The 24,006-nt window shown below is 48.5% G+C and overlaps 1 protein-coding gene across 1 annotated transcript in view; it reads left to right on the forward strand.

Moving 5' to 3' along the window:
* The window catches only part of LOC149349731 (uncharacterized), a 555,241-nt gene that overhangs the window by 326,768 nt on the left and 204,467 nt on the right, over window positions 1-24,006 (forward strand). The window contains exons 6-9 of the mRNA XM_089578770.1: window positions 930-1,226; window positions 1,868-2,109; window positions 7,720-7,867; window positions 9,163-9,409. Of these exons, the coding sequence (XP_089434896.1) occupies window positions 930-1,226; window positions 1,868-2,109; window positions 7,720-7,867; window positions 9,163-9,409 (934 nt within the window). The remainder of the gene's footprint in view (window positions 1-929; window positions 1,227-1,867; window positions 2,110-7,719; window positions 7,868-9,162; window positions 9,410-24,006) is intronic.

Below are 24,006 nucleotides of genomic sequence, written 5' to 3' on the forward strand. Positions count from 1 at the left end.
ATAGAATTCGATGCGTGGCTTGCAGGGATTGTTGGTGCACGGTTCATGAAAACAAAAAAAAAAGCTGTAGCGCAACAGCAGATGACGGACAAAGTCAAAGACAAGTGTCTCATTTCTTCCGTAGTGTTCTGTTGCGCTACTGTTTTCTCTTCAATTTTTTTTTGTCATCAAATTCGAAAGTGGCCGATCGAAAGGCCTCGCTTTAGAACACGAGTTCCGATGTCGACACTTTCAAATGATTAACTTCACTAGCGGCCATGGTGCTTGTTGTCGTCATTGCTTTACCGCTGGCCCTAAGCTTGAGGGAACCTTGAGACAAGTACAAAGTCTACAGTCATTGTGGCTAATGGTAGAGGGTATCTCCCGTTGGTGTTATTTTGAGCGTACTCAGTGGGAAACAATTCGAAATGTTGCGAGTTATAAAATTATCTCTGTAAATTTTAGATGTTAGATAAACTATGTTTCGGCAATGAGATAAGAGAAAAGACGCCAGGCCTAATTCATTTTGCTGATATTTCTAGCTTCCATCCGAATAAACATCCGAATAAACTCATTTCGGGCCGGCAACAAGTCGCAGCTTGCAAACCTGCGTTCTAAACCATATCTGCATGTGCTACTGCGAATTTCCTCACCACATATCCTCCTCCTCCAAGCATAGCTGCCGTGCAACATCCACTGAGGACCACAACTACCGACATTCTCTACAGCAGCACTGGCGTGATGACCCTTGCAGTGAAATCGGTCTAGCCTAACCGTCTTAAAGTTTTTGACACCCGCGACGTCACTGACTTCTCTCACCCCCAGAAGCATTTAGGCGCATTTTAGCTTACATTACTAGAGCGGCGTGCTCGCATCGTTAACACCTCATTTCACGAGGAGCGGTAGCCCGTGCAGGCTCTCGTTCACGTCAGCTCTTACTCGCCTCGCAGACTGTGACCTCCGAGCAGAGCGAATCTGGCGACCCGGCGGTCGACGACGACACCGTGGCGGCGCACATGTGCCAGCTCCTGCGTGTGGCGCTCAGCAGCCTGCGCGGGGGCCAGGCGCTGCAGTTCACCGCACTGCTGCTCATAAACAAGCTGGTGGACCTTGGCGTCGCTCGGGGCCTGGCGCTGAGGCCCAGCCGGGGCCGCGCCACGGCCCGCTGCTCGGCGCACAGGCTGGCCGCGCTGTGGCACCAGTCCTCGAGCCTCAAGGAGAACCACGCCTTCCAGCCGCTGCCCTCGGTACGTGCACTGCGACATGAGCTATCGACGAGCGCCCACTGCGCGCTGGTGGTCAGTCTTAGGCACCCCATTCTATGGGGTGCTCGCCGGATCTCTTGCTCAGAAAGTCAATCGCACTGTCCGATTGTGGAATTTGGTTCTTACAGCTCTGCCGGGCTTGCTATGCTGTCAGGTTCAGGGATCTCGCTCTGTATGTGTTGCCCCATTTCCGCGTATGCTGGGCTGCTTTAAATTAAAATGGCTCATTCGTACTTAAGGTGAGTGGCTGGCACGAGTAAGCCGTGATAGTGAAAGATGGTCCCCTGATTTCTGGACCGCGCACTAGAAAAGACAAAAAGTGATACAGGTACTATTTCCTTGAGGACTAAGTGCTTCACCCTAACCATTAGTCCCTTAAAGAGCAATCGTTATTCCGTTAGAGATAGCCTAAACAAGGACATCAGTTACAGTTGATCTCCTGAAAGACATGTCCCTCACGAGGCCTAAGGGGCGCAGTTAGTGCCATTTTTAGCTCATAGTGTAATATCCACGCATCACTAGGGACCGCTTGTATATGAGTAGTCTGCACGGATGTGTGTATATCCTGCATGGTGAGCAGTCTCAAGGCGAGTGGGTGTCGTGAGACGGAGGTTGCGGCGCAGGTGTTCCCCTGGAAGGTGCCCAAGGCGCCAGACCCGCCTCCGGGTCGTTGGTGGTGGGCGTGGCGGTCAGGCGGCCGCGACCCTGCGGCCGATGCCGAGCCCCCGTCCCGCGCCACTAGACCCAGCTTCCTGGCTATCCTGGCTGACGAGGGCGTTGACTTCCTGCTCAACATGCTCAACAACGCCATCACTCTCCACAAGCGCGTCGTCGGCACCCGTCACCACTGCACTCCCTCGCACCGGTACGCCATTGTGTCAGATCCCTAGTGAAAGGGCAGAACCAATTTGCAGGTCCCTAGTGAAAGGGCAGAACCAATTTTCACAAAGAGATAAATATTTTTGTTATCTCTCTACTAAAGTTCAAAAGGACGTTTGCATATTATAAGATAAAAGTATTACTAGTATGAAGACAGGAAAAAATGCGCTTGTCAGATATGATCATAGAGGGATCATCAATTGAATCCTCAAACCTTGTTCCCATTTATATTGGAGGGACCTGTGCATCCTGTCTCTAGATTTTAAATCCAGTTTGCTTGGCCTTCGCAAATTCGCCAAGTGGAGCTGAGAAACCGCTTGGACGGATCATTCCTGAATAGGGAAATATTGTACCGTGTAAACGAAGCCCACGAAAATTCAGTGATAATGTAAACTATAAATGCGCGTGTTCACTCCCGTGCATAGATGGCGAACAGCTTTCGCTAGGGCAGTACGCGGAGCAGACCTCCCTTGAGACTCTAGCTTTTTCTCTGTGCGTACGAACCGGCGCTGCGCAGAACACACCAGCGGAAATAGTGACAGCCGATTTGCGACATTAGTCAAGTGCGAAGTACGTGCGCTAGCACTGCTTAAGGGAGCGCGAGTGACACACGTCCGCTCCATTCGGAGTCCCCAGCGAGAATCCTACAACCATCTGCTGAGGCCGTATTCTATATGCTGTTCATTTTCCCTTGTCCATTTCGCGCCCATTCGGTCCTCGGTCAGTGGTCACTCAGATATACCCGCGGCTTTCGAGCGTCTGTAGCAAGCGACCCGGCCATTGGGTGGTCGGCGACCGTGCCTTACCATTGGCTGCATATTGCAACCAATGGTCAGGTCCGGTCGCCTGCTGCGGACGCAGCGCTTCGATGCACCTCACCATTGCCTGCATATTGCATCCAATTTCAGCCAATGGTGAGGTCCGATCGTCAAACACCCCAATGGCTAAATCTCTTGCCCCAGTCGTTTGAAAGCCGCGGGTATATCTTGAGTGACCAATGATGGAGGACAGAATGGACGTGAAATGGACAACAGAAAATGGACAGCTTATAGAATACGGCCCCTGAGCACGCGCTGACGCGTGCTACACGGCCGCAGCTGTTATACAGCCGCTCTTTCGTTGGCTGGAGCTGTGCGGCCGCGCCGCCTCCTCATTGGCTAAGCTGCGTGACGCGCGCGTCGCAACCTGCTTATCCCTCGCTCTTCAAAGTCATTGTGCGGCTATGGACAGACCCCGGCAAAATTCGTGGTTGTTTCCGGTAATGCTAGCGTACTAAAACCGCGGCATGCCTCTGGGCGCACAACGCGGGCCGTGAAAGGGACGGCCATACCGGCGGCAAAGAGCACGGAGGAAATGTCGCCGCGCAAATCACGTGAAAGGTCTGTCCATGCCAAACCGGTTGGAGCCCCTGCTTGTGGAATGTAACTTTGGTAGGAGCCAAGACGTGGCAGCACAAACGCTCCCCAAAAGCCAGACAAATCGCCAGTCAAATGTCTGGAGAGCAGTGGGAGAAGGGCAAACCAGGATTATCGGCTCAGAAAATTGTTAAAGAAACTGAGAGAGGTCTGTGGAAAACAAGGATGCAGACGAAATCAGCACTCGGAACATACAGAAGATTAAAGCAGGAAATTTCCGAAGAAAATGTCTACGATAATTCTAGGGAAAGCTTTTCGCTGCTGGAAGCCAGGACGGGAGTATTGCGGACTAAGACGTAGTGAGTGAAGTACCAAGAGATTGACACGTTATTGTAGGGGGAAAGAGCTGGACAGATATTACGTTTCCGCAAAGAGCCTCAGCTTACAGTTAAAAGCAACGGGGCTGATTTATTAAAGCATTTGGGCTTAATGATGGTAGAAAAAAATGGATATTAAATGGGTAGAAATAACTAAACACCCATGATCTGATTGATGGCTAAAACCAAAGCAAGAGTGAAATTTCATCCCTTTGTGAAGTAGGCCGTGGAATGGCTCGCACTAAAGGCCAAGAGGGGCGTTCTCCGTCTCTTGTTTAAGTACATACATCGATCCACCCGTCCGTCCGTCCGTGCGTCCGTCCCGGCGTCCCTCGGCACGCGGCTATCCGTCGGAAGTGGCCCTGCGACCCATTAGTTGCGTGGCAGAATGACTTGCCGCTTGAAAGCTTTCGCGGCAGGCATTTTACAGCTCGTTTCGGGTTGCTGGCGCAGCATAATCGCGGCTTCCATGATGCGGCCCTCTTGAAAAGCGAATTGCTCAAAATACATGTCTCATGGCTTAGAGTATCCCCAGCTGGTTCTCGGAAACTTCACGATTACGAGTTACAACCGTCGCTTCGTTTTTCTTTTCACTCTCGTTGTATAGAGAACTCAGCCCTGTTTCAACAGTATACGACCGACAACACTAGAAAAGCTTTTTGATTCAGTGACGCATCAGTGACGCTTTTTGATTCCAGCTGCATCATGGATCCGTACCAATTTCCCCAACTTTGCATCTGCAGCTCTTCTCCCGCCCCTTCCTCTTGGGCAGAAAGCATGAACTAGTGTCCTGTCAAATGCGGAAAATTGACTGCATTGGCCTAGTATCCGCTCTTCTGCCCATGCACGAATCAAGCTCAACCGTACGTTTCGGACACTGTGACCCACGGCTACCAGCACTGGAATGTAGAACTTGTTTGGTGCTCTTCTGGATGTCACAATGCAGACCACTCAATATGTATCGAATTTCGCGATGCCTTTCTTTCAGGTCACAACACGGAGTACATTCTCTCTTTTCAAGCGCACGTACGTTCTTCTACCACAACCTACAGTTGAGCGGGCGCGTAATTTGTGGGGCAGCTCAGCGAAAGACCGTCGCGCGGCAGGGAATCCCTGGTAATATCTCCTTGTCACGTTTGTTAGTTATCAGGCTTATAATTTGCCGTGTTCCTCCTCTAACCTCAGCTCTGCAGCATCAATATGGACTCAAGTATTCAACGGCCATCTATTTTCCTTTTCCGACTGGAGTGCGGTTTCCAGCGGCCTTCCCACGCATGTGCAGCTTTCGTTCCGGCCGGTCTGCACCACGATGAGCGCCGTTTTCTTTGCCCTTCTCGAAAGAGCAATTCCTCGATGACGTTGCATCTCGTAAGTGCCATTGCACTCCAGCCGTCTCAGTGCTGTCTCTCGACCCGGGAATAAAGGAAAGGAAGGAGGCAGGCAGGAGTGAAAGCAAAGAAAGGAAATAAGGGGCCGAGATTCGGGATTTCCCAGGCTCGCGCGCACGCCGACGGCTGGCGCGTCTTTCGGCCGCAATTGTCTTCTCATCCATCAAAGGCCATCCGCCGTCAGTCATACGTGACTCGGAGCACGAGAGCGCCGGTCTGGGCGCGTGAACCGAATGCCGCGCCTCTGGGTCGCACACGCCGGGCCGCTGTCATTGATCGCTCCGCGCTGAACCTGCGAGAGCGTCAAAGCTTTACGTCGCGTTCCATTCGCGCCCCGGCCGCCGCCAAGAGGCGCCGACATCCGCGCCCGACGGGCGAGATTTATCGGAGGCGAAGAAGGGCCTAAATTCGTCCCCCTTTTCTTGTTTCGCGATCGCTGAACGAAATGAAATCAGCCGAGGGCACGTTCGGGAAACGAAATGAAGCGGAGGAAACAACGTGGCCGTACATCACCGCCTTCAGACGGTCTCCGGGCGCGCCTCGCAAGGCCGGGGAAACTCCTTAAGCCGTCTAATTTCGCCGATGCTGCTGCCTGTGTTTTTTTTTCTTCTCCTCTCTTATCATCTCCCTCTCTCTCACCTCTTTGAAGAAGCTCGTGCGTTCGCCTTATGGATCTGGCAATGAGAGCGCGAAGCGCATCGTTGAGTGACCTCCGCGTTATTCGGAAGTGCTCGCTCTGTCTGACAACCTGCTGTTCGCAACTGCTCTGCGCAAATAGCGGCTGAAGGTTCCACGACAGCGTCTACTCGCATAAAGGGCGAAACCACAACGCCATGCCAGACTCGTACCTGAGTGTCCCGTTTAAAGATTTGTTCGAGATCTGGTGTCACACCGCGCCTTAGAAATAAAAAAGAAAAAATCTCCTCTCCCTGGAGCATTCGAGACCATCCGTAATGGTTAACGTGCTTCCTGAGAGGGAAAAAAAAGCACTCATATATCTCTTTCCTTCTTGCTTTCTCACGGCGCGTTAGAAAAGTAGAGCGGGTGCACGTAATCTGAGGACCAGCGCTTGTTCCTCTTTGTCGAGACTTGTTCTGTTCTGCTTAAAACTGAGCGCTGTGGAAAGATTGAGGTGCTGCGCACTTCGGATACACCGTGTCCAAGCGCTGTGTAAATTTGCATACTAAATCAAAAGAGGCCGTGAAGCTCTACATGACACCTTTGCTTCGAAGCAAAAAATCGTTTTGCTTCCTTTTGCACGCTGACAAAGACAGAAACGCCGTTTCTCTTAAGCAAGCAGGATTCGATTCCCACGTGCATCTTTTTCTAAAGAACGTAAACTCAGGCCCTTAAGTAAGCACAAAAGCTTTCATCACTGAAAAAAATAAAAAAGAATGCAACGTTCCAGGATTGGTGAGGTATATACGGTTGCGGCCTTTGCGACACTCAGCGGTATTTTGCAATAAGCTAAACGCAGCATTGTGCATTCCGTAACGCGTAGATTATGCTACTCTTCTCTTAGTAAGCTGGAGTGTTCGCAATCACTTATTCTCTCACATTTCCGCTGACGTCAGAAACAAACTTTGACCAACATTTCGTTCAGATCCCCTCCCCCCTTTTTGTCCAGACAAATAGACAGCTTTGTTTCCAGCTTGTGCCTGTGATAACAATTTCGGCTAGTGTTTTATCTTTGCCGTCTCCTCAAATATTTGTGCAGCCCAAGGACGCGTGGCACGAATTGTAACGTTTCATCGCGTAACAAGGCTCATGAGCCTCGATCAGGCTGCACAAAGATCGTACATTAGTACACGTATTAAAAAAATTAGGGGAACTGCTAGAACCAGCTTTTTTTTTTTATTGAATATGCCGGAGTGTGGGGCAACTGAAAGCGCACTGCTTTTGAGCGGCATTCGTGTCCGGAGATCAGCAGCACTCGGAGTGGGAGATTGAAAAGATATTTCGCATAGACAGGTTGCTCTTCCGATATGGCCATTTATTTATACACAGTGCTTAAGACTGATCGGCCCAGAAGCTCGCGACCGATGCAACTCATAGCCGACCACATGCAACGCAATGCTTTGACCGGCGAACGAAGAACTTTTGCTACAGAACATAAAGACACAGGGAAGTATAGCACGCGTGCTTTGGGTGTCTGTACTTTTTTCGCGCGTGTGCCTTACTCTACACCTGTTATTGCAGTGTTGTATTTGATGCGAATCTCTAAATTAGCATCAGACAAGGTAGAATAACGCACTCATTCTACACCTTCGATTTTATTCGCCGCACCCGCGCCCACTTGTCGTCTGCTTCCTCTTGACACTGCCTTTGTGTACATAGGCATTTCGTCACAAATTTGCCTTAATCGCTGGTCCTGTGGTTATGCTTTGCTGGCAGCGCTGATTGAGGGCCCCTGGACGCCGTGAGCGCTGCCTCCTTCCCTTGTCCCGCTGCATCGGCTCTTGCGTGGTCGTTTCAGGTGGCGGCATTGCAGCTACCACTGCCTGCAGATTCTGAGTGCTCGAGCCGTCCTCTTCATGAGCCAGAACACCGAAGTGCAGAACAAGCTGGTCGAAGAGGCCCACCTTAAGATACTGGTGAACGCGCTGGATTCGACCCATGACCCTGTGAGTGGAACCCTTGGCATCGCTTTAGACTTGCTTTTGACGCTTCTTGGCATACGTCACAAGAACAGGTTATGAGGAAGAAGTAAGGAGTTGAATCAATCATTTCATCAGGGACTGTAGAAGCCAGTCAGTAAAATAACGCACTCGCTAGACTATTTATACTTCGCACGAGGCAATGATGCTGATAATCATGCGACTTATTGCGGAATAAAAAGCTGAAGCAACTAATCAGTAACTCACTTGCTCGACAAGTAGCGCTGAAAGAGGTGATGGAATCTAGCAATCCAGCGGACGATTTGGTTGACTGAATCAACAAAGAAATCGGCTTGCAGAGAAGGTTACCGTGATATATGCAACAAATACCGACTGTCTTAATTGTTAGCTGGGGTGTTTGGAGCGCTGGAAATAATCAAAGTTCCGCTTGTCGCAGAAGGCTTTCCAGCTGAAGCCCTCAGTTGTCCTCACCGCTGTGCAAATGAAAGGCGAATTCTCCGCAGCCAGAACTGCTTATTACGCGACAGCGTATAGAGTCCGTTCGGCGTAGTTGTCGTCACCACGTGTCGGAAATAATCGGGGGCTGCGTAAAAAAAATCGTATCATGGTAATTTGCGGTTATAATGATTGATGATTGAATGGTGTGTGATAGGCGATCACTAGTTAATTAAATCATTATAATTAATTGATTGATTAAAGAAATGAACAAATTTGAAAAAGGGGTGTTCAAAGGCGCCAAATCCTCAGAATGAAAAGGCGACACTTGATGATGCTAATTAAAAAATTTAGAGGGTGTCATTGATCAATTCATGAACTGAAACAATTGAAACACTACCACCAACTGCGACACGCTGTCGCGTTCCACTCTTAAAGGCGAATCTTAAGCGTCCCCTAACTTTTATGAAACGTGCCTCTTCCTTTCTTTCTGTTATTCTAGGCGTCAGATAGCTGGTACAACGACGAGAGCTAGGCTTTGGCTGCGCTTCTTCCCCAGCACGTGCTTGCTAAACACAGTGTAGAGCACTTTTTTTTTGTAACGCAGTACATATATGCATAATAAGCGTCCACAGCGTAGCTGTTTCTTACGGTGGGTGCTGGCCATATTTTTTTTCTTGTTTTTCCTCTTGTGTGTGTGATGTATTTTTTCGCTTTTTGAATTTATCACTTGTGGAAACTAATTGATTTCGCTTTGTTACTAGTTAAAGATTTCCGGATAGGCTGATCCTTGCTGTGTGTAGTCAACAGCTGCCACAGTTGGGAATTTTCCTCAGCCGCTCTGACGAGAAACCGCGTGCACGCAGCAACTTCTGTGTCTGGTGCTGCAAATCGTGGCGACGCTGGCGCTGGTGCCCGACCACCACACGGCGCTGACGGACGCCGAGCTGCCGGACAGCCTGACGCAGCTGGTGCTGCCCTCGGACGAGTGGTACTACACCAACCACAGCACCAAGTACGCGCGCTACGTGAAGCATCACGCCGCCAGGGTGCTCGTCTACCTGGGCATGGAGCAGCGGCTGCGCAACAAAGTCTACCTCTTCGACCTCATCGGTGAGCGGCTTTTCTTCGAACATAGGCACGCGGATGGCTGCGACCTGGGGAATCGGTGTTCTCCTGCGAAGTGCGGACAGAGAAACGTATTGCATTCCAGAGTGACCGTCATCCTTTTTCTCTCTCGAAGTATGGACTACCTCGTGTTGTGTAAAAACGCGTCCATCATGTATCAGTCTTGTTCGATGCACAAGTAAAAGAAAAAAAATTGAACAGGAGAAAAGAGGGGGGGGGGGGGTAAGCATTAAAGAGTTCCACTGCCGAAGCAGAAAGGAAAGTGGTGAGAATCCTGAAACAGAATACATTTTAACACCATAACAACAAACTGAGCCGCCGCGGTGGCTCAGTGGTTCTGGTGCTCGGCTGCTGACCTGAAAGACGCGGGTTCAATCCCGGCGCCGCGATGACGTCGAAATGCCAGATGCCCGTGTACTGTGCGTAGTCAGCGCGCTTTAATGCACGCTAGGTGGTCTAAATTATCCGGAGGCCTCCACTACGGCGTCCCTCATAGCCTGAGTTGCTGTGGAACGCCAACCGCCATAAACCAACCTTAAAAACAAACTGGTTAATGTTCGAGCTTTTGCGTGGGCCGTATTTGTAGAGATTTTTATTCTAGTACGTATTTTTGCCTCTTTGCTATTGGTCAGTCTCTACTTTGATGCCAGAGCCGACAAATGACGATGCTTGTCCATCAGTACTGTAGTCAAAGGTAGGCACTGCTTCAGGCAGAGAAGCGGAAGAATGGCAGGAAGAATCAGAAAACAATCGTTTGTCAGAAAAATGAGGAGAATAAATCCTGCAGTTTTCAACGAACTCTTCTACTTATGGCCCAGGGCAAAACTTTAACAGGCAGGAAACATGCCCTGGGCAAAAAAGCTGCAAGCAAGAGGAAAAAAAAATATTTGTGAGCACAACTGCTGGACTTAGTAATTTCGTTTGGGCACGTTGGTTTATAGTTCGAAAGGTACATTCTTGCGCGATAAGTCAAAGGACAAAACGTATACGACAAGTACAGAGCGCTGCCTGTCTGCGCTCTGTACTTGTCGTATGTGTTTCGTCCTTTGCTTTATTGCTCAAGAACGTACTTTTCAAACTGCTGAAGGAAATCTCGCGCTGTGGTCTTGCTCAAGCGTAGGCCTTCGCTGTTTGCTAGCATACTTCAGTTCAATTATTATGCTCTTCGGGTGTCTCATTCCAGGTTAAGCTTAGCAATACTCATTGTTGGTTAGCCTTGTCAGTGCGGGCTATCGAGGAGCAGCCGACTGACGGGTCGAAACCTAGTCTCAACAAACCACGTCAACGCTGACCAGCCTCCTACGTTTGCTACGCCGACGATGTCTTCCACGTCATCACTCTCGGCTTATTTACCGCCTTGTTTTCACAGCCGACGTCTTCGCCTAGTGCTGACGTGGCGTCGGCTCGCGGCACTCAGAACGCGGTCGGGCCGCAATTTAGCGACTGATGTTCCGGCTCCTTTCTAGAAATTAACGTTGCACGTCGAAAACAACTGTAGCGTCATCCGTTCTTATCTTCCACAGTGCAATGGTTAAATTGGGTGCAGGTGAGCATATCGCAGCTATTCGCTAAATAAGTGGCCCTTCGTTCTTTCGCATGTGTCACAATCGCTGGCCTCTCGTGAGCCACCGCGCTTTGTTCTCGCTCTCTCTGCTGCTGATTTTGTTTTTCGCACTTTGCTGTGAAAAGAAAAGTGAGAAATACTTGTTTCCTATTCCTCATTAGCATCCCATAGCGATCATGCCTTTCCGTGTTCTGGAACTGCGAAAATATTGAGCACTAATGGTGTTCCACGTAAAATGAAGAATAATGGTGGCATGTGGTATGTTTAACGTTCCCAAACGACACGAGGGCTATGGGAGATACCGTAGTTGAGGGCTTCGGATTAATTGAGACCACATGGGGTCCTTTAACGCGCTCTCTTTAGAGCGCACGGGAGATATTTCATTTCGCCTCCATCGAGATGCGGCCGCCGCGGCCAGGATTCGATCCCGTGACTCAGCACCTGAATGCCAAAGTCACTAAGCAAACGCAGCGAGTTGAAGTGAACGGAAAGTTTAACCTAACTAAACTACTTGCTTGAGAGAGTGACATTTTGGACTAAGGTGAAACAGCTGCACTTTTGTTGAAGGTTGACCGACGCAAACTGGGCCATCTTTAATTTTTGTGACGCCTTTAAACAATGAATCAGACCAGTTAACAAACATTGCAACCATTCACCTGAGTAGCATCAGTATTTTAATCGAAGATTCTTAAATCGTTAGGGGCGGCGCTATTTGCGAGGTGCTAGCCTTGTCATAAGAGAAGGCTACTGCGGCTGGTTGGCTGGTGCTGTATGGCGGTTCGGCGGCGACCAAAGAGCGATATGTAGATTATTTCACGACGAGCCGCTCAAATTGCCAAATGTCATGCCTTTCCCGTGCATTTTATTTTAATATTAAAAATGCGCAGTGTAAGGATAGCTTTCTCAAACCGAGCCATAGGACGCCTCATTTGGCACCCTGTAGTTTAGTAAGTGCACTGTCTGCTAATTGAAAAGCGTGCTTCGTCCAAACGCAGTGTTTACCTGTCTACAAAATAAAAGGTAATGCTAGTTCAACGAGACGATCGGGAACAGCGCAGCGCTTTCTTCATCAGCTCAGAACGCACAAGCATTTCTTTTATGGGCCATAAGCCTGTATAGAGAGAGAGAGAAAAACTTTATTATGACAAGTGTGTTAGACCCCCCTTGGGTCCCTGGACCACCGCACGGTCCCACTCTACGTCGGAACGTTCATGTGGTGTTTTGTCATGACGTCGGCACCCCGAAGCACCGCAGCAAGCTGCGATGGCGGGCCCAGAGACGAGAGCACGACCTCTCACTCAGTCCTCCCAACTTGATAACGCGGGCTGTCCCTGCGGGGGAGGATCAGCAGGGCAGCCGAAAAGGATGTGGGAGAGTGTGGCGTGAGGGTCGCCGCGCAGGGTGCATGCAGGGGAGGTGCCACAGTAGAGAGATAGCAGCTGAGGGGATGAGAGAGAGCGGGTCTGGAGGCGTCTCCAAAGGATCTGTTGGGCATGGGTAAGGGAGGGGTGCGGAGGAGGGTAAGTCCGACGGTCCAAGCGGGGAATTTGCGTGAGCTGTGCAAAGGTGTGCGCCCGTTCTCTCGAGAAACCTGGATCGAGGCCGTCCTGCAAATCAAACCTCGGCCCATTTTATTGGCAGCCTCGTTTCCTGGATTCCCAGAGTGAGCCGGCACCCACTGGAGCTATACCCTTCGTGGAGGCCATTTTAGCGGGGATGCCGGCAGGCAGGGACTTTTCGAGTGGGAGGATCATGTGATGTCTTGATATGTTTGTAAGAGTTGCTTCAAGGTAGAATTGCTCAGAAAACATTGTTACTGACAGTAAGTCATTGGCACGTACTATAAGTCCTTATATAGGGGTGTGGCTTGCACCTGGGTTCATTGCTGCAAGGTAGCATGCGTGCGATCGCTGGGGACCCACATAGGTCCTCGTGGCGTCATGCAACGAAGTTTTTATGATAGTTTAGGTGCAGAGTGCGCAAAATGAGCAGGTTCTTATCTAAGAATACATTATAAAACGGTTGTAATTTTTTGTCACGTTACCCACAATAAAACGTTTTAATTCCCTCAAACTGACTGCGCGCAGTCTACTTCGCTAGCTTAACCCTTCGTATGTTTTTTATTACCCCGTGGTTAATTACTCACGCCGAAAGCTTCAACTATACATCTTCACAGCTACCGTCTTCAGAGCTCCGTCCTGAGGGTACGTAGGGGAAAATGCGACTGTATGTTTATGGCCCTATCATTTCCAAACACGTATACTGTTGGCGCCAGCCGTCGTGACCGCACGTGAATTTCGTGCTGGTGGCGCGGTGCCGCAAACCAAAGTTGGACGATCTTGGCAATGACCGATTCATACGTCCAGCGTTATCCCGAGATGACGCTCAAGCAAGTCTACGACGGCGGGCTGAGTTCTGGTAGAGGGTTCGTGGCGCTGCAGCCGTTCTAAGTTTCAACCCCTCAGCGAAAACAATGACTGGTTTCTGTACTGGAGCCGAACTGACGTCGCCTGCGCCGCTATGATGAAGATGACGTCACGGCGCAGACCTTACACACAACGCGGTATCTCGTCTAAGCGAACCGCTTAGACGGTGGTCATGCGCCCGTCGCGAGATTGTTTTTTCATTTCTTCTGTGCTCTTGGTGCTCCTCAGGTGGGCCACCTTGCACAGTGTAACTTGTTCGTCAGAGGTGAGCTCCTTCTTCTTGAGGCGTCACAATGTTTCGCGTGGTTGCGATCGCGTCACTTCTGCCCAAACGGAACTTAATGCGATCTGTCGCGAATGCGCTTTCCGTCCCTTTCTTCTATTTCTTCTCCTATTATGAATTTTTGAAATGTGCAAGAGTGGGTACTAACAGCTCCTCCGTAACGTGCAAGTCAGTGACTCACCCCGGCGACTCACTGGCTCTGGTGTTCTGTTGATGAGCAGAAGTTCGCGGGAGGAATTCTGGTCGCTGCGGCGGCCCCGTTCGACAGAGAGGAAAGTTGTGGAAATGCCCGTGTACTCAGACTTCGGTGCGTGCTCAGGATCCCAGGCGTTCGAACGTATTGTGCAATCCTTCACTTCGACCTGACGCATAGGCCAGAGTTATGTACTGGTGCGCAAAAATTCACTGCTTAGTCTAATCTTCAATCAGACGCTTGTGAGTTAGTGGATAGCGAAAGCTTAATTTGAGAAACAAGTCCCAAGACCAAGAGATGAGAAAGTATGTAGAGGCTCCATAAAAATTCGGTAAAAAGCATCACTTCTCTCTGTCTCTCCCGACTTCATAAATTAATGCGGCACTGCACACTGAAGAGAGCCCAATCAGCCACGCATTCGCGCGTAAGTAGCGCAAGCCGCCTCGAGCCCCACGGTCAGCGCTTTCCAGCGTACACGCGTTTTTTTATTCGCTCCGTTTTCTTTCAACTCCGCAGCGTTTCGCATAGCGCAACAAGGCGTTCCAGTTAACCCTACACACTGATCGCTCAGGACACCCTGCACGTTGAATCCGACGTTGTGCCGCTTTGCTCCGTCTGGCACATTTGGTGCAGCGTCTCACTCAGGCGGAAAAGAAGGATTAAACGAGAGGGCAAAGGGGACCTCTAAGACGGCGGCCTTGTTTGTGGCTATCCAATTGTCGACCCTCCAAAGGAGCGCAGCAGGCAGGGTAGGATGGGGAGGGTGCATCCACCGTCTAGGATTCGGGGTGTGTGTGAGGCGTGTGCGGTCGATACGGGGAGGTTGAGTTGCTGCGGCTATCCGATTCTCGAGCAGTTCGCGAGATGCCTGGGACCATCGCGGTCGGGCGCCGCGCTCGCGCCACATCCGGGCCACGCGATCTCTTCCGCGCGACGTCTTCCCCGTCGCTGCAGCAGGCTCGCCGGCACACCGGGGCCAGCGAGGCTGAAAAATACGAGCGAGGGGAGAGCCCCCTTCTTCGCTGGTGGTTCCTTTTTCCGCCGATATTCCCCCCTCAAAGAGATCCGAAAATTGGCCTGCGGTACGCCTTTATGAAGGACCACTCGGCATGGAGGACACTCATAGTGGGGCAATCCCGGAGCCCTCAAACGGCAGCGCGCAACTTTGTGATGGTGAGAGACCAGATTATGGACGAGTGCCGATTTCTTTCTGTGTGTCCCTACTGCGCCCTTTTGAATTATGAACACGAATTAGGGTATAACAAAATCGTCACAGCTACTTGAAGGTTCCCACAAGTGCCTATATCTACCACCGATGCCATACAAACGGCTGTTATAGACTTTTATGGTCCAGAATACCACATCTTTCTTACAGATACTTTGTTCTTGATAGGCATCGCGTATCTTAGTTGAAAACTGCCAGTGGTGATCCTGTGTGGCATCACCGGCTAACAAGCGATGATGCCATCCAGGTCGAGCTCTGGTCACCTGTACTATACGCTTGGAGGCGGGCACTGTGGCGGGGGGGATGCGGCAAAGCTAGTCCTGTCACTACTTCTTCAGGAGAAAAGGCAAACTGATTAGGTTTTTTTTTTGTTCTGTGTCGCTTTTATGGCACTTTTGGTGCAGAAAATGCCTCGATACTTGTCAACAGTGCTGTTCTAAACACTGATGTGCCAGCACAATCCTCGAGCCGCAGTGAGGGCCAACGGAAACAACGTTTTCCATGCTGGTGGATGTCAGACTCAGACTTATGCAGCACACGGTACCCGTGTCTGAATAGCAGTGTGCTAGACAGATTGCATGCTTACTTTCTCGGAATATTTCGACGTTGCCAACTAATCGTCGAAACACGAAAATCGATCACACTGGGGTCCTTCACATCTACTGACTTGCGGTGGGAACGACTGCGAAAAGCCGCATGACAATGATGTTTCCTTTAGTATAGCATAAGGGAGCACTTCTTTATTTTTCGTAGCATTGGTATACACTGGGGATGTCTCTCCAAGGAACTGCTTGAATGTTAGGCAGAGCTTACTGAGCATATTTTAGGATCCGGTCTCTTATAATAGCTGCACTTGCTCCTCACGAAACCTCTGCGGTGTCGTAGGCCTTAGAGCCGGGCCGCGGAAAAGTGTGAGCAGAACGTTCTTTTCGGAACGGTTAGCTGTTACTTCTCTGAAGCCCTTCTTTTCGTGTTTTTCGTCTCTAACGTTCCTTGCGACGCCTTGACATTTTTACAGCTACTGCGTCTTGCCGTGAATGTGGTTGTAATTACAGATGAAGGACCGTTCAGTGTTTTGCTCCGAAATATAAAATCTACTAAAGAAAACATCACATAAGCCTCAGTTTGTATTGTTTCTCTGGACAGCGACAGGCTCAAATAGGCAAGAGAAGCCTTCAGAATGGTTCCGTTTGTACGGTATGTGCAGCGCATAGGCTAAATAATAGCCTGAAAACGTTTATCCAAAGCAGTGCCAGCATGGTGGCTGCTGCTACTGTCAAAAAGTTCACTGTTAACCATTTTACCCCGCTCGAGCTGTTTTCCAGCGCCAATAACCCACACACTTACACTTCTGAAGCAGGGCATTTATCCGCAGTCAAACAGCGTACAATATGCATGTTATGCGAACCGTACATCCATTTTTTAACCCTTTGTGGATGAGAAAATAGTTTTTACGCAAAAATTATGACATCTTTTTTATTGCTTGGGCAGAAGAAGTGCACGAAAACGGGTCTCAAAAAATTCAGTTTTAGTACGAATACTTCGTCAAAAAAAGTGGTACATATTTGTCCCATTCGCACTACATAGTGACATAGAAAGCGGGACTTATTTGTCCCATTGACCTGCATGGGTTTCCACACTCAGTTTCCACTAAGCACTTCATTAACTTGTTAGTACTTGTTGGCCTGTTATTGAACTTGTTCACATTAGTTTTACCGTTAAGGAACACCAACGGCATCTACGCATTTGTTTAACTTTCAGAGGTTTGTGTTCTCTCCCTATGAGCCGAACTTCATCCGACACACCAACCATTTTTGGCCATTTTTTTAGCCCCCATGTTCATTAGGAAAGCCTTCTTGCTGCTGGTGGTTCTGAATGTATACGGCCATTGATGATTTGGATCCCAATAACAAACTACACAAATGATGTTTGAAAATTACACAATTTCCTCATAATTCAGTCGTAGGCTTAGCTAAATGTCGAACTATTTTTAGAATGGCTAAAAAAAGTACTGTTCTTTTACACCAGTAACCTCAAATCTTCAAAGCAAGTGCACATTGTAATCTAAAAAACAAAGTGGCACTTATGTGTCTCATTGTCCTTCAAAGGGTTAAAAGGGTCTTTGAACAAATCAATATCATTCGTGTGGAAGCAACAAGTACCGTTACCCGCGCCACTAAAAAAGCTAAAAGCCAAAAAGAGAGCATAATCAACAACATTTATCTCAAATACGCATGTACAATCTGCGCAGTAACCTGTAATATTGTCTAAAGAGAAAGCAACTATCTGCACTTCGGTCTACACAACTCTCAGCAATCTGCTAGAAACCAAACCGCAACATGTTTTTACAATCCTTAATATGACAGCTCGACCAGAGAAGCCCTTTGTGACCAGTCATGTTTTCTTTTGTTTCTCGGATTCTTCGTGGAACATGTTTGTTAGCCGTTCGTCTTGTAGGGTGAGATATAGAAGTCTTGTCATTCGACCGATTGCACTTCATATTATTCTTTAGTTGTTTCGGCGCTCCAAATAGCGAGCCTTCTAAAATTCGCTGTCATCAGCAGCACACTGCATGCCAAAAGATGGGGGGTGTTTGTTGCACGAGGGGGAACAAAATTCGGCAGTTTGACAGCCAATTTATGGAGGGTGTTCATTATGCGAGCGCGTACATAACGAGACTAAATATGGTGCACGCCACATAGGTGTGCTCTCAGCTATAGCCAGTGGCGCTAAGCTATTGTACAAAGGTACAGCCGGAGAAATCTTAAGCTGGCGTGCGTGACGGCCGCGTTTTCCGTGCTCCTGCAGCTTATGACGGCGCAAACTTGCTAAGATATGAAATCTAAGCATATGCTCACTAAACCCCTGCTTAATGTTGAGCTTTCCCCAAGTTTGCTTCGTCGCAAAGCGCAGGAGCGCAGAAAAAGCGGCCGTCGCGCACGCCAGCTAAAGATTTGGCCGGCTGTACCTTCTGATGACACAAACAGTGAGTATAACTTTGAATATTAAGCTGTAAACGTCGGTTACCAATAGAAAATGTTAACTCATGCCATATTATATACACGCAGCATGAGGGGTTCCTGAGGAAGGTTCAAAACACATTACACCCCAGAAGTCTGCAAGGGCATATTTGCTGCGGATAAACCCATTTAACGCCGGAAAAAAATTATGGGGGCACTTAAGCAATTCTTATGATGTACAAATGCGAGAACAAGTGCAACTGACTCACTGGGTCAGTGGACACCTCAACCGCGCTGTGAGTAGCCGGTGGCGTCCACCTACAAATTGAGACAGTTATACGTCTTCTCTTTCCTCAAAACGAGCGGAAGGTTTAGACTCCGTTGATTCTTAGGAACGGAAAGGCGCATCACTGGCTCCTTGGGTAAGTGGACACCTCAATCGTGCTTCGAGGTGCGTGGTGGTGGGGGACGCCGGCGGCCTATTGCTCCAGGAGGGCTGACGACCTTATTTGGGTGCCGCGTTTCGGCCACGGTTTTCTGATAACTGTGGAGGTTTCGCACAATGAGCCAAGTAATGCTTTCGCATTAAAAAAATACACAGGGATGGGCGTTACGTCAACCTTTTGGATAAAATACAAGTGTTGTAACTGTAGTGTACGATATATCGGTATATGCCCTTGAGGGTATCCGTTCTTTTGCAGTGTATATGAAGTTGTAGCCTTAAAGTGCGCTGATCTATTTTTCACGAACGCGAACTAACGATAATCAAATAATAAGACAGTCAGTCAATTGATCAATCAATCAGTGTTTACTAGAGTGCCCAGGAACAACCTGACGGTCTTGGTGCTGGCGCACTAATAACAAAACAGCGATATGAAACACAGGCAATGGATGCATTACGACTGTATACAGCATAAATGAAAATACCGGCATCAACACATAAACGGAATTTAAAATTCAGAATGTAGTTTAGAAATTCTGTAGCAAGCATGCACAGAAACATGACATGTTAGAGAAGCTGAAACAATTGCAAAGCAACAGCGTCGACGAGTATACCTAGCTGATTTAAACAGAATGTATAATAAAAGACAAGAATATGATAAGATATCATATGATTCGGCATGTCCAGAAAGGGTATAATGCAAGACTTAAAAGCAGTTTCACCCAAATAACTACCGTCAGGAAATTTTCTCGGTCGTCGGACATGAGAAGACCGCCTACGGGTTTCTAGCACGGCGCCTCGAGATATGTGCAATCGTACCTTAAAAGATAGGTCCAAGTCTGAAAAAAAAAGACATATAGCGAGCAGTGAAATGTATCTAGGTGCTCTGAATGGGCATTGCATGCTTTCAGAATGCATGCGATTTTGTGTTGAAGCCTCGAGTCACAGGAAAGGCTTAGATATTCTTGCGAGCTTTTGTGGGGTACGAAATTTAATGCAGCTCAGAAGAGCAGTAGCAACACGGAGTTCCTTAAAAAGACATTCCAGTCGGCTTTTGTGCGTCTAGGGTCAAATGATTCCACTACAGATAAGCTGAGAAAGTAGGAGACAGCAAGTATGACGTTCGTCTTTCTAGAACACCGATGTTTAGCTATGGAGAGGAACTTCGACTGAATTCGTTCTATGTGATCTTTTAAGACTGACAAGTTCTGCTCAATGTGACAGAGGTCCCTGGACTTCTAAATTCCCTCGAGACATGACTCACTGTACCCGGGGTTCGTATGGCGTTTCTAGTCATTCGGTTTGTGTGCGCAGAGAAAGTAAGCGAATAGTCAGAAACAATGCCGAGCCCGCGTATTTCTTTCTCGCGAGAATAAGTTCACCAGAAATCCGATACGGGAAAATTATGCCGCCAGTTTTTCGCGTGTACGAAACAACTCTAGTCTTTGTGCTGCTGATTCAGAATTTGTTGGCAGCACACCAAAGGGCGAAGAGATATATCTTGTTGCAGCAGGGTGCAGTAATTTATTGTACAAGCTTCTTTAAATATTTGACGCCGTCGGCACTAAATAGCAATTATGAATATTGGAAAGTAGCGGTAATGTTGTTTACGAATAACCAAAACAGAAGTGGTCCGAGCAAAACCCTAGGGCACACCACTTGCGGCCGAGTACATTTTCGAGGTCTGCCTCCAGACGTCCCATAGCATTTACGGTTTGTAGGGTAGTCTCAGAGCAGTGCCAATAATGTCTCAAGGAGGGCTGCATCTGAAAGTTTCTGATAGAGCAACTGATGACAAACTACATCAAAGGCTTTACTAAGGTCACAATCGATTGTGTCAAATTGGATTCTTTTTTTTTCAACCGTAATAGAGGCGTGCCACATGAAACTAACGAGATTTGTGGTCGTTGCGCAGCCTGCGATAAACCCATGCTGTTTTGATCGGAGAGCTGCATTGCCGCTACTTGAGATTTAACATGTGTATGACAGTCTCAAAAACCTTGGAAGCAGAACAGAGAAATGATATCGATCTGTAATTTTTCACGTCGGTTTTGGATCCAGATATGTGGACAGGGGCAACCACTCTAACGCTCCGAAATTACGCAAATGTTTACATTGTGGATACGGAGAACTGAGATAGGCAGTTTTAATTGCAGACTGGTTTGGCTGGGGTGCGGCTAAGGGCTATAACTCAAAGTTGCTCTTGGCAACAGGATCGGTTTCTGTGCTGGATAAGCGAAGGTCTAAGACGGCGTGATAAGTATTTTTCACGGGGCTTAATTGATGTAGATCATAATAATAAGAAGAAGAAATGAAGAAAGATAATAATAACAATAGTAAACTGAAACACTCAACAGACTAACGTGGAGTTTCGAATTTGTTTTAGTCATTTACTGTCGGGTGTCGTGAATTCGCGACAGACCGTTCTCACGCCGTTTACTCGTTGCCATATGGAGCTCGCATACAAGGTTTGATGCCATGTTCTCAAAAGCCAGGCCTTTCCGGTCAAAATGTTTGGCGTCAATGCGAGCGAACTGTGTGCAGAGGGGGCGCTAACGCGCGGCTTCCAGCCAGCGTCCAACAATTCCTGGTCTCTCATTTTCTGAAAACTTTTTGGGGAATAATAGGAAGACAATTGTTAGACAAAAAAATGTTTACTCTCTACGTCAAGTTTGTTCGGGCCCGTCGTTTTGGTCTTTGAAACAATTTGGACTCTATGCGCAAAACGAACCAAATACTGGTTGTTGCTAATCGGCGACACACCGATTTCTCGAATTTAAGCGGCGCTAACAAAATCTTGCTGTTAACTTTTTCTTTTCGGCTATTAGCATACATAATGCGAAAGTATTGTTTCATTTCTTTGATTCCTTCATCATTTGGGCGTTAACGGGTTAAACGTTTAGAAAATATGTTTAGAACAAGACAGATAGTCGAAGGAAACGGTATCCGCTTTTCTTCTAGTTCATGTTTTCGAAAGCTTGATAAAGCTGGCCCACCGCTGCAGTCATACCTTAATTACGCTGGCCGCCTAATCTCTGCGAGTAGTTACTAGCCGGCCTCTCGCTTTCGCTTCAGCTGATGAAGAGAGTGCGCAGAGAACCGCTGACAGACTGCTTCCCACTCGCACCTAATTAATCTCCGAAAAAGTTTCAAAAACGAGCCGCAAAATTTTTAAAACGACAACAACAAGAGGTGGCTTTTAATGAGAAAACGACCGTGAGGCACGCCCGGGCGCACTTCGCATCCGCGTTTCGTGCGCCCACAACGGCAACCAAATGGCAACGCACGTCGCCGACGCGAAGGGCTCGAATGCAGTGCTGCGCCGCCGACGGCCGCATAAAACAGACTCGGCCGGCCGGCGTTTCATTTATGTCCGCAGAGACACGCCGGCAGGCTTTCATATTGCGGCCGATGATGAGGCGCCGTCCCCGGAGCGGCTTTATGCACCCGCGCGCACTGGCGACGACGACGAGCCTGGTTTCTGTCTGGCCGTGCGGATTTTTTCACTGAAAAGAGTCTCGCCCTTCGTCTCCGGGAGCAATCGCTGAAATGGACGCACGAGGTGGGGATCGTCGTCTTGTATACGGAGCACTCTTCGCGCAGCAACTCGTCTCACAGGTGTCCCGGCCCGTACCAGGAACAGGAGTGAGCACTGAATGGGTACATGAGTTTAAAGCGTGTGCGTGTGCAATATAGAAATAAAAAAAAAGAGAGATTTGTGTAGCTCGATGTTATGCAGCCGTGGTGGGGTAGGGATTTTAAGTGTGGATTTGCTTTCTTCGGTTCCGTTTTCAAAGTTGCACTAGTTTGTTGGACGGGTACCTTGTTAATTAGCTGCCATTTTTCCAAGTTTTCTCGCCCCAACGCTGTTTCTTGGGACTTTTTAAATAAATCCGCCGAACGAATACGAACCGAAAAGAATCGTGCCACTCCTGCTGCCGCACATGCTGTTGCGCTGCTATTTCCTTTGGTGCGTTTTGTTTCCTTTGATTGCCATCTACGTTTTTTTACTCTTTTTCGTCGGGCTCAACTTTAATCCGGATCAGTTTGTTTTTTCCTTCGCAACACTTCGCCGTCATTATTCCTGCTTGTCCTTGGTTCGAGCCGTGTTCTGCTGAAGATTTCCACTGCGGCTCTGCAGGTACGATCGCACGCGGAGTGTTTTCTTGAAACTTGCAGAAGGCATTTTTTTTTCTTCTCTCGGACAGCATATAGAGTAGAGATATATTGATATGAATAGTGTTGCTTAGGTGGAAACAGCAGTCCTGCGTTCAGCCAGGGAGCGATTGGAGCGCTGAGGCAGACGGAAATTAAACACAGGTGAGTGAGAAAGCAAGACAATGGATTTCTTCAAACGTTCAAGTTAAGCGCAATGAGCACGTGGCTGGCCTGTATACCGTTAATTAGTTCGCGGAATTAGATGGACTTGCCGGATGGGATTCTTCGTGCGTACGGGAAGACACACCCCCTGCACTTCTCCTTACGGGCTGTTAATAACTGCGGAACTAAAATTTTCGAAAAAAAAAAAGGAGCTGAGTAAAATAGAGAAATTGCGAGTTTTATCCACGCTCATTATTTTTTAAGCTAGCGCTGATTCGCTACTTCTATATTTTTTTTCCTGCAAAGCCTTCTGCCCGCTATCTCCTTGCGCTTACAGGCGGTGCTGTTTCGCACAAGTTGAGCGCTCGGTTAGTGTCGAATGTTGCAACAGCTAGTGCTGCTGTGTTGACGCTACTCGTTGTAGTTTTCCTTTCTTTTCTTGCCCTTCAGTTTTCTCTCTTTCGTCTAGACAAGAGTATGTGCGTCGCCAATGCAGTGCATTCTTTCAGTGTGTCTCTGCACTCGCTCTGTCATTCCAAAGAGCCAAAATGTGTCAGGAAAGTCGTTGCTACGCGCCGCTGCGCGCGCCTACCTTTAAATTTTCTATGCGAAAGGATAACTAAGCGTGCTGCAGAAGTCCCGCTTTGCAGTTAGTGATTGGAAGAAGCTCTGACGCAGTGTCAGTTTAGCGACAGCGCTTTTTGAAAAAGTTATGCGCATCGACGCACTCTTCGCTCTGTAACTTACACTCCATGCAAATGCCACCGTTTTGCTGGCTTCCTTGTCTGAAGCTTATTTCTTATTACTTAGGTGTTTATAAAGGGGAGGCCGATCAAGGAAGAAATCTGGCAAGCGAGTGCCGTTTTATCTGATCCTGGCTTCTGTCATAAGCGGTTAGGCCACTTAAGCACCTCGCTCTTGTTAAAACGAAGGACACTAGGCGCGACCTACTGTGACGGATCAAAAATACTTGCGCCTGTGTCATTTAAATGGGGACGGTAAAGACAGAAAAAAAAACACGAGTAAACAAACGCGGAGCAATTTGGTGGGGCACTTAGTACTCGGCGCATTGGTAGGATAACCACCTCTGAAGAAGTGCGAAACCCAACTAAGCTAGAAGAGGGCCGGCAGAGTACAAGCGCACTTGTTCATATGTCTCGCTTCTCTTT

Source organism: Amblyomma mixtum, chromosome 3 (assembly GCF_055824585.1).
Source record: "Amblyomma mixtum isolate Tamu chromosome 3, ASM5582458v1, whole genome shotgun sequence".
Taxonomy (NCBI): domain Eukaryota; kingdom Metazoa; phylum Arthropoda; class Arachnida; order Ixodida; family Ixodidae; genus Amblyomma; species Amblyomma mixtum.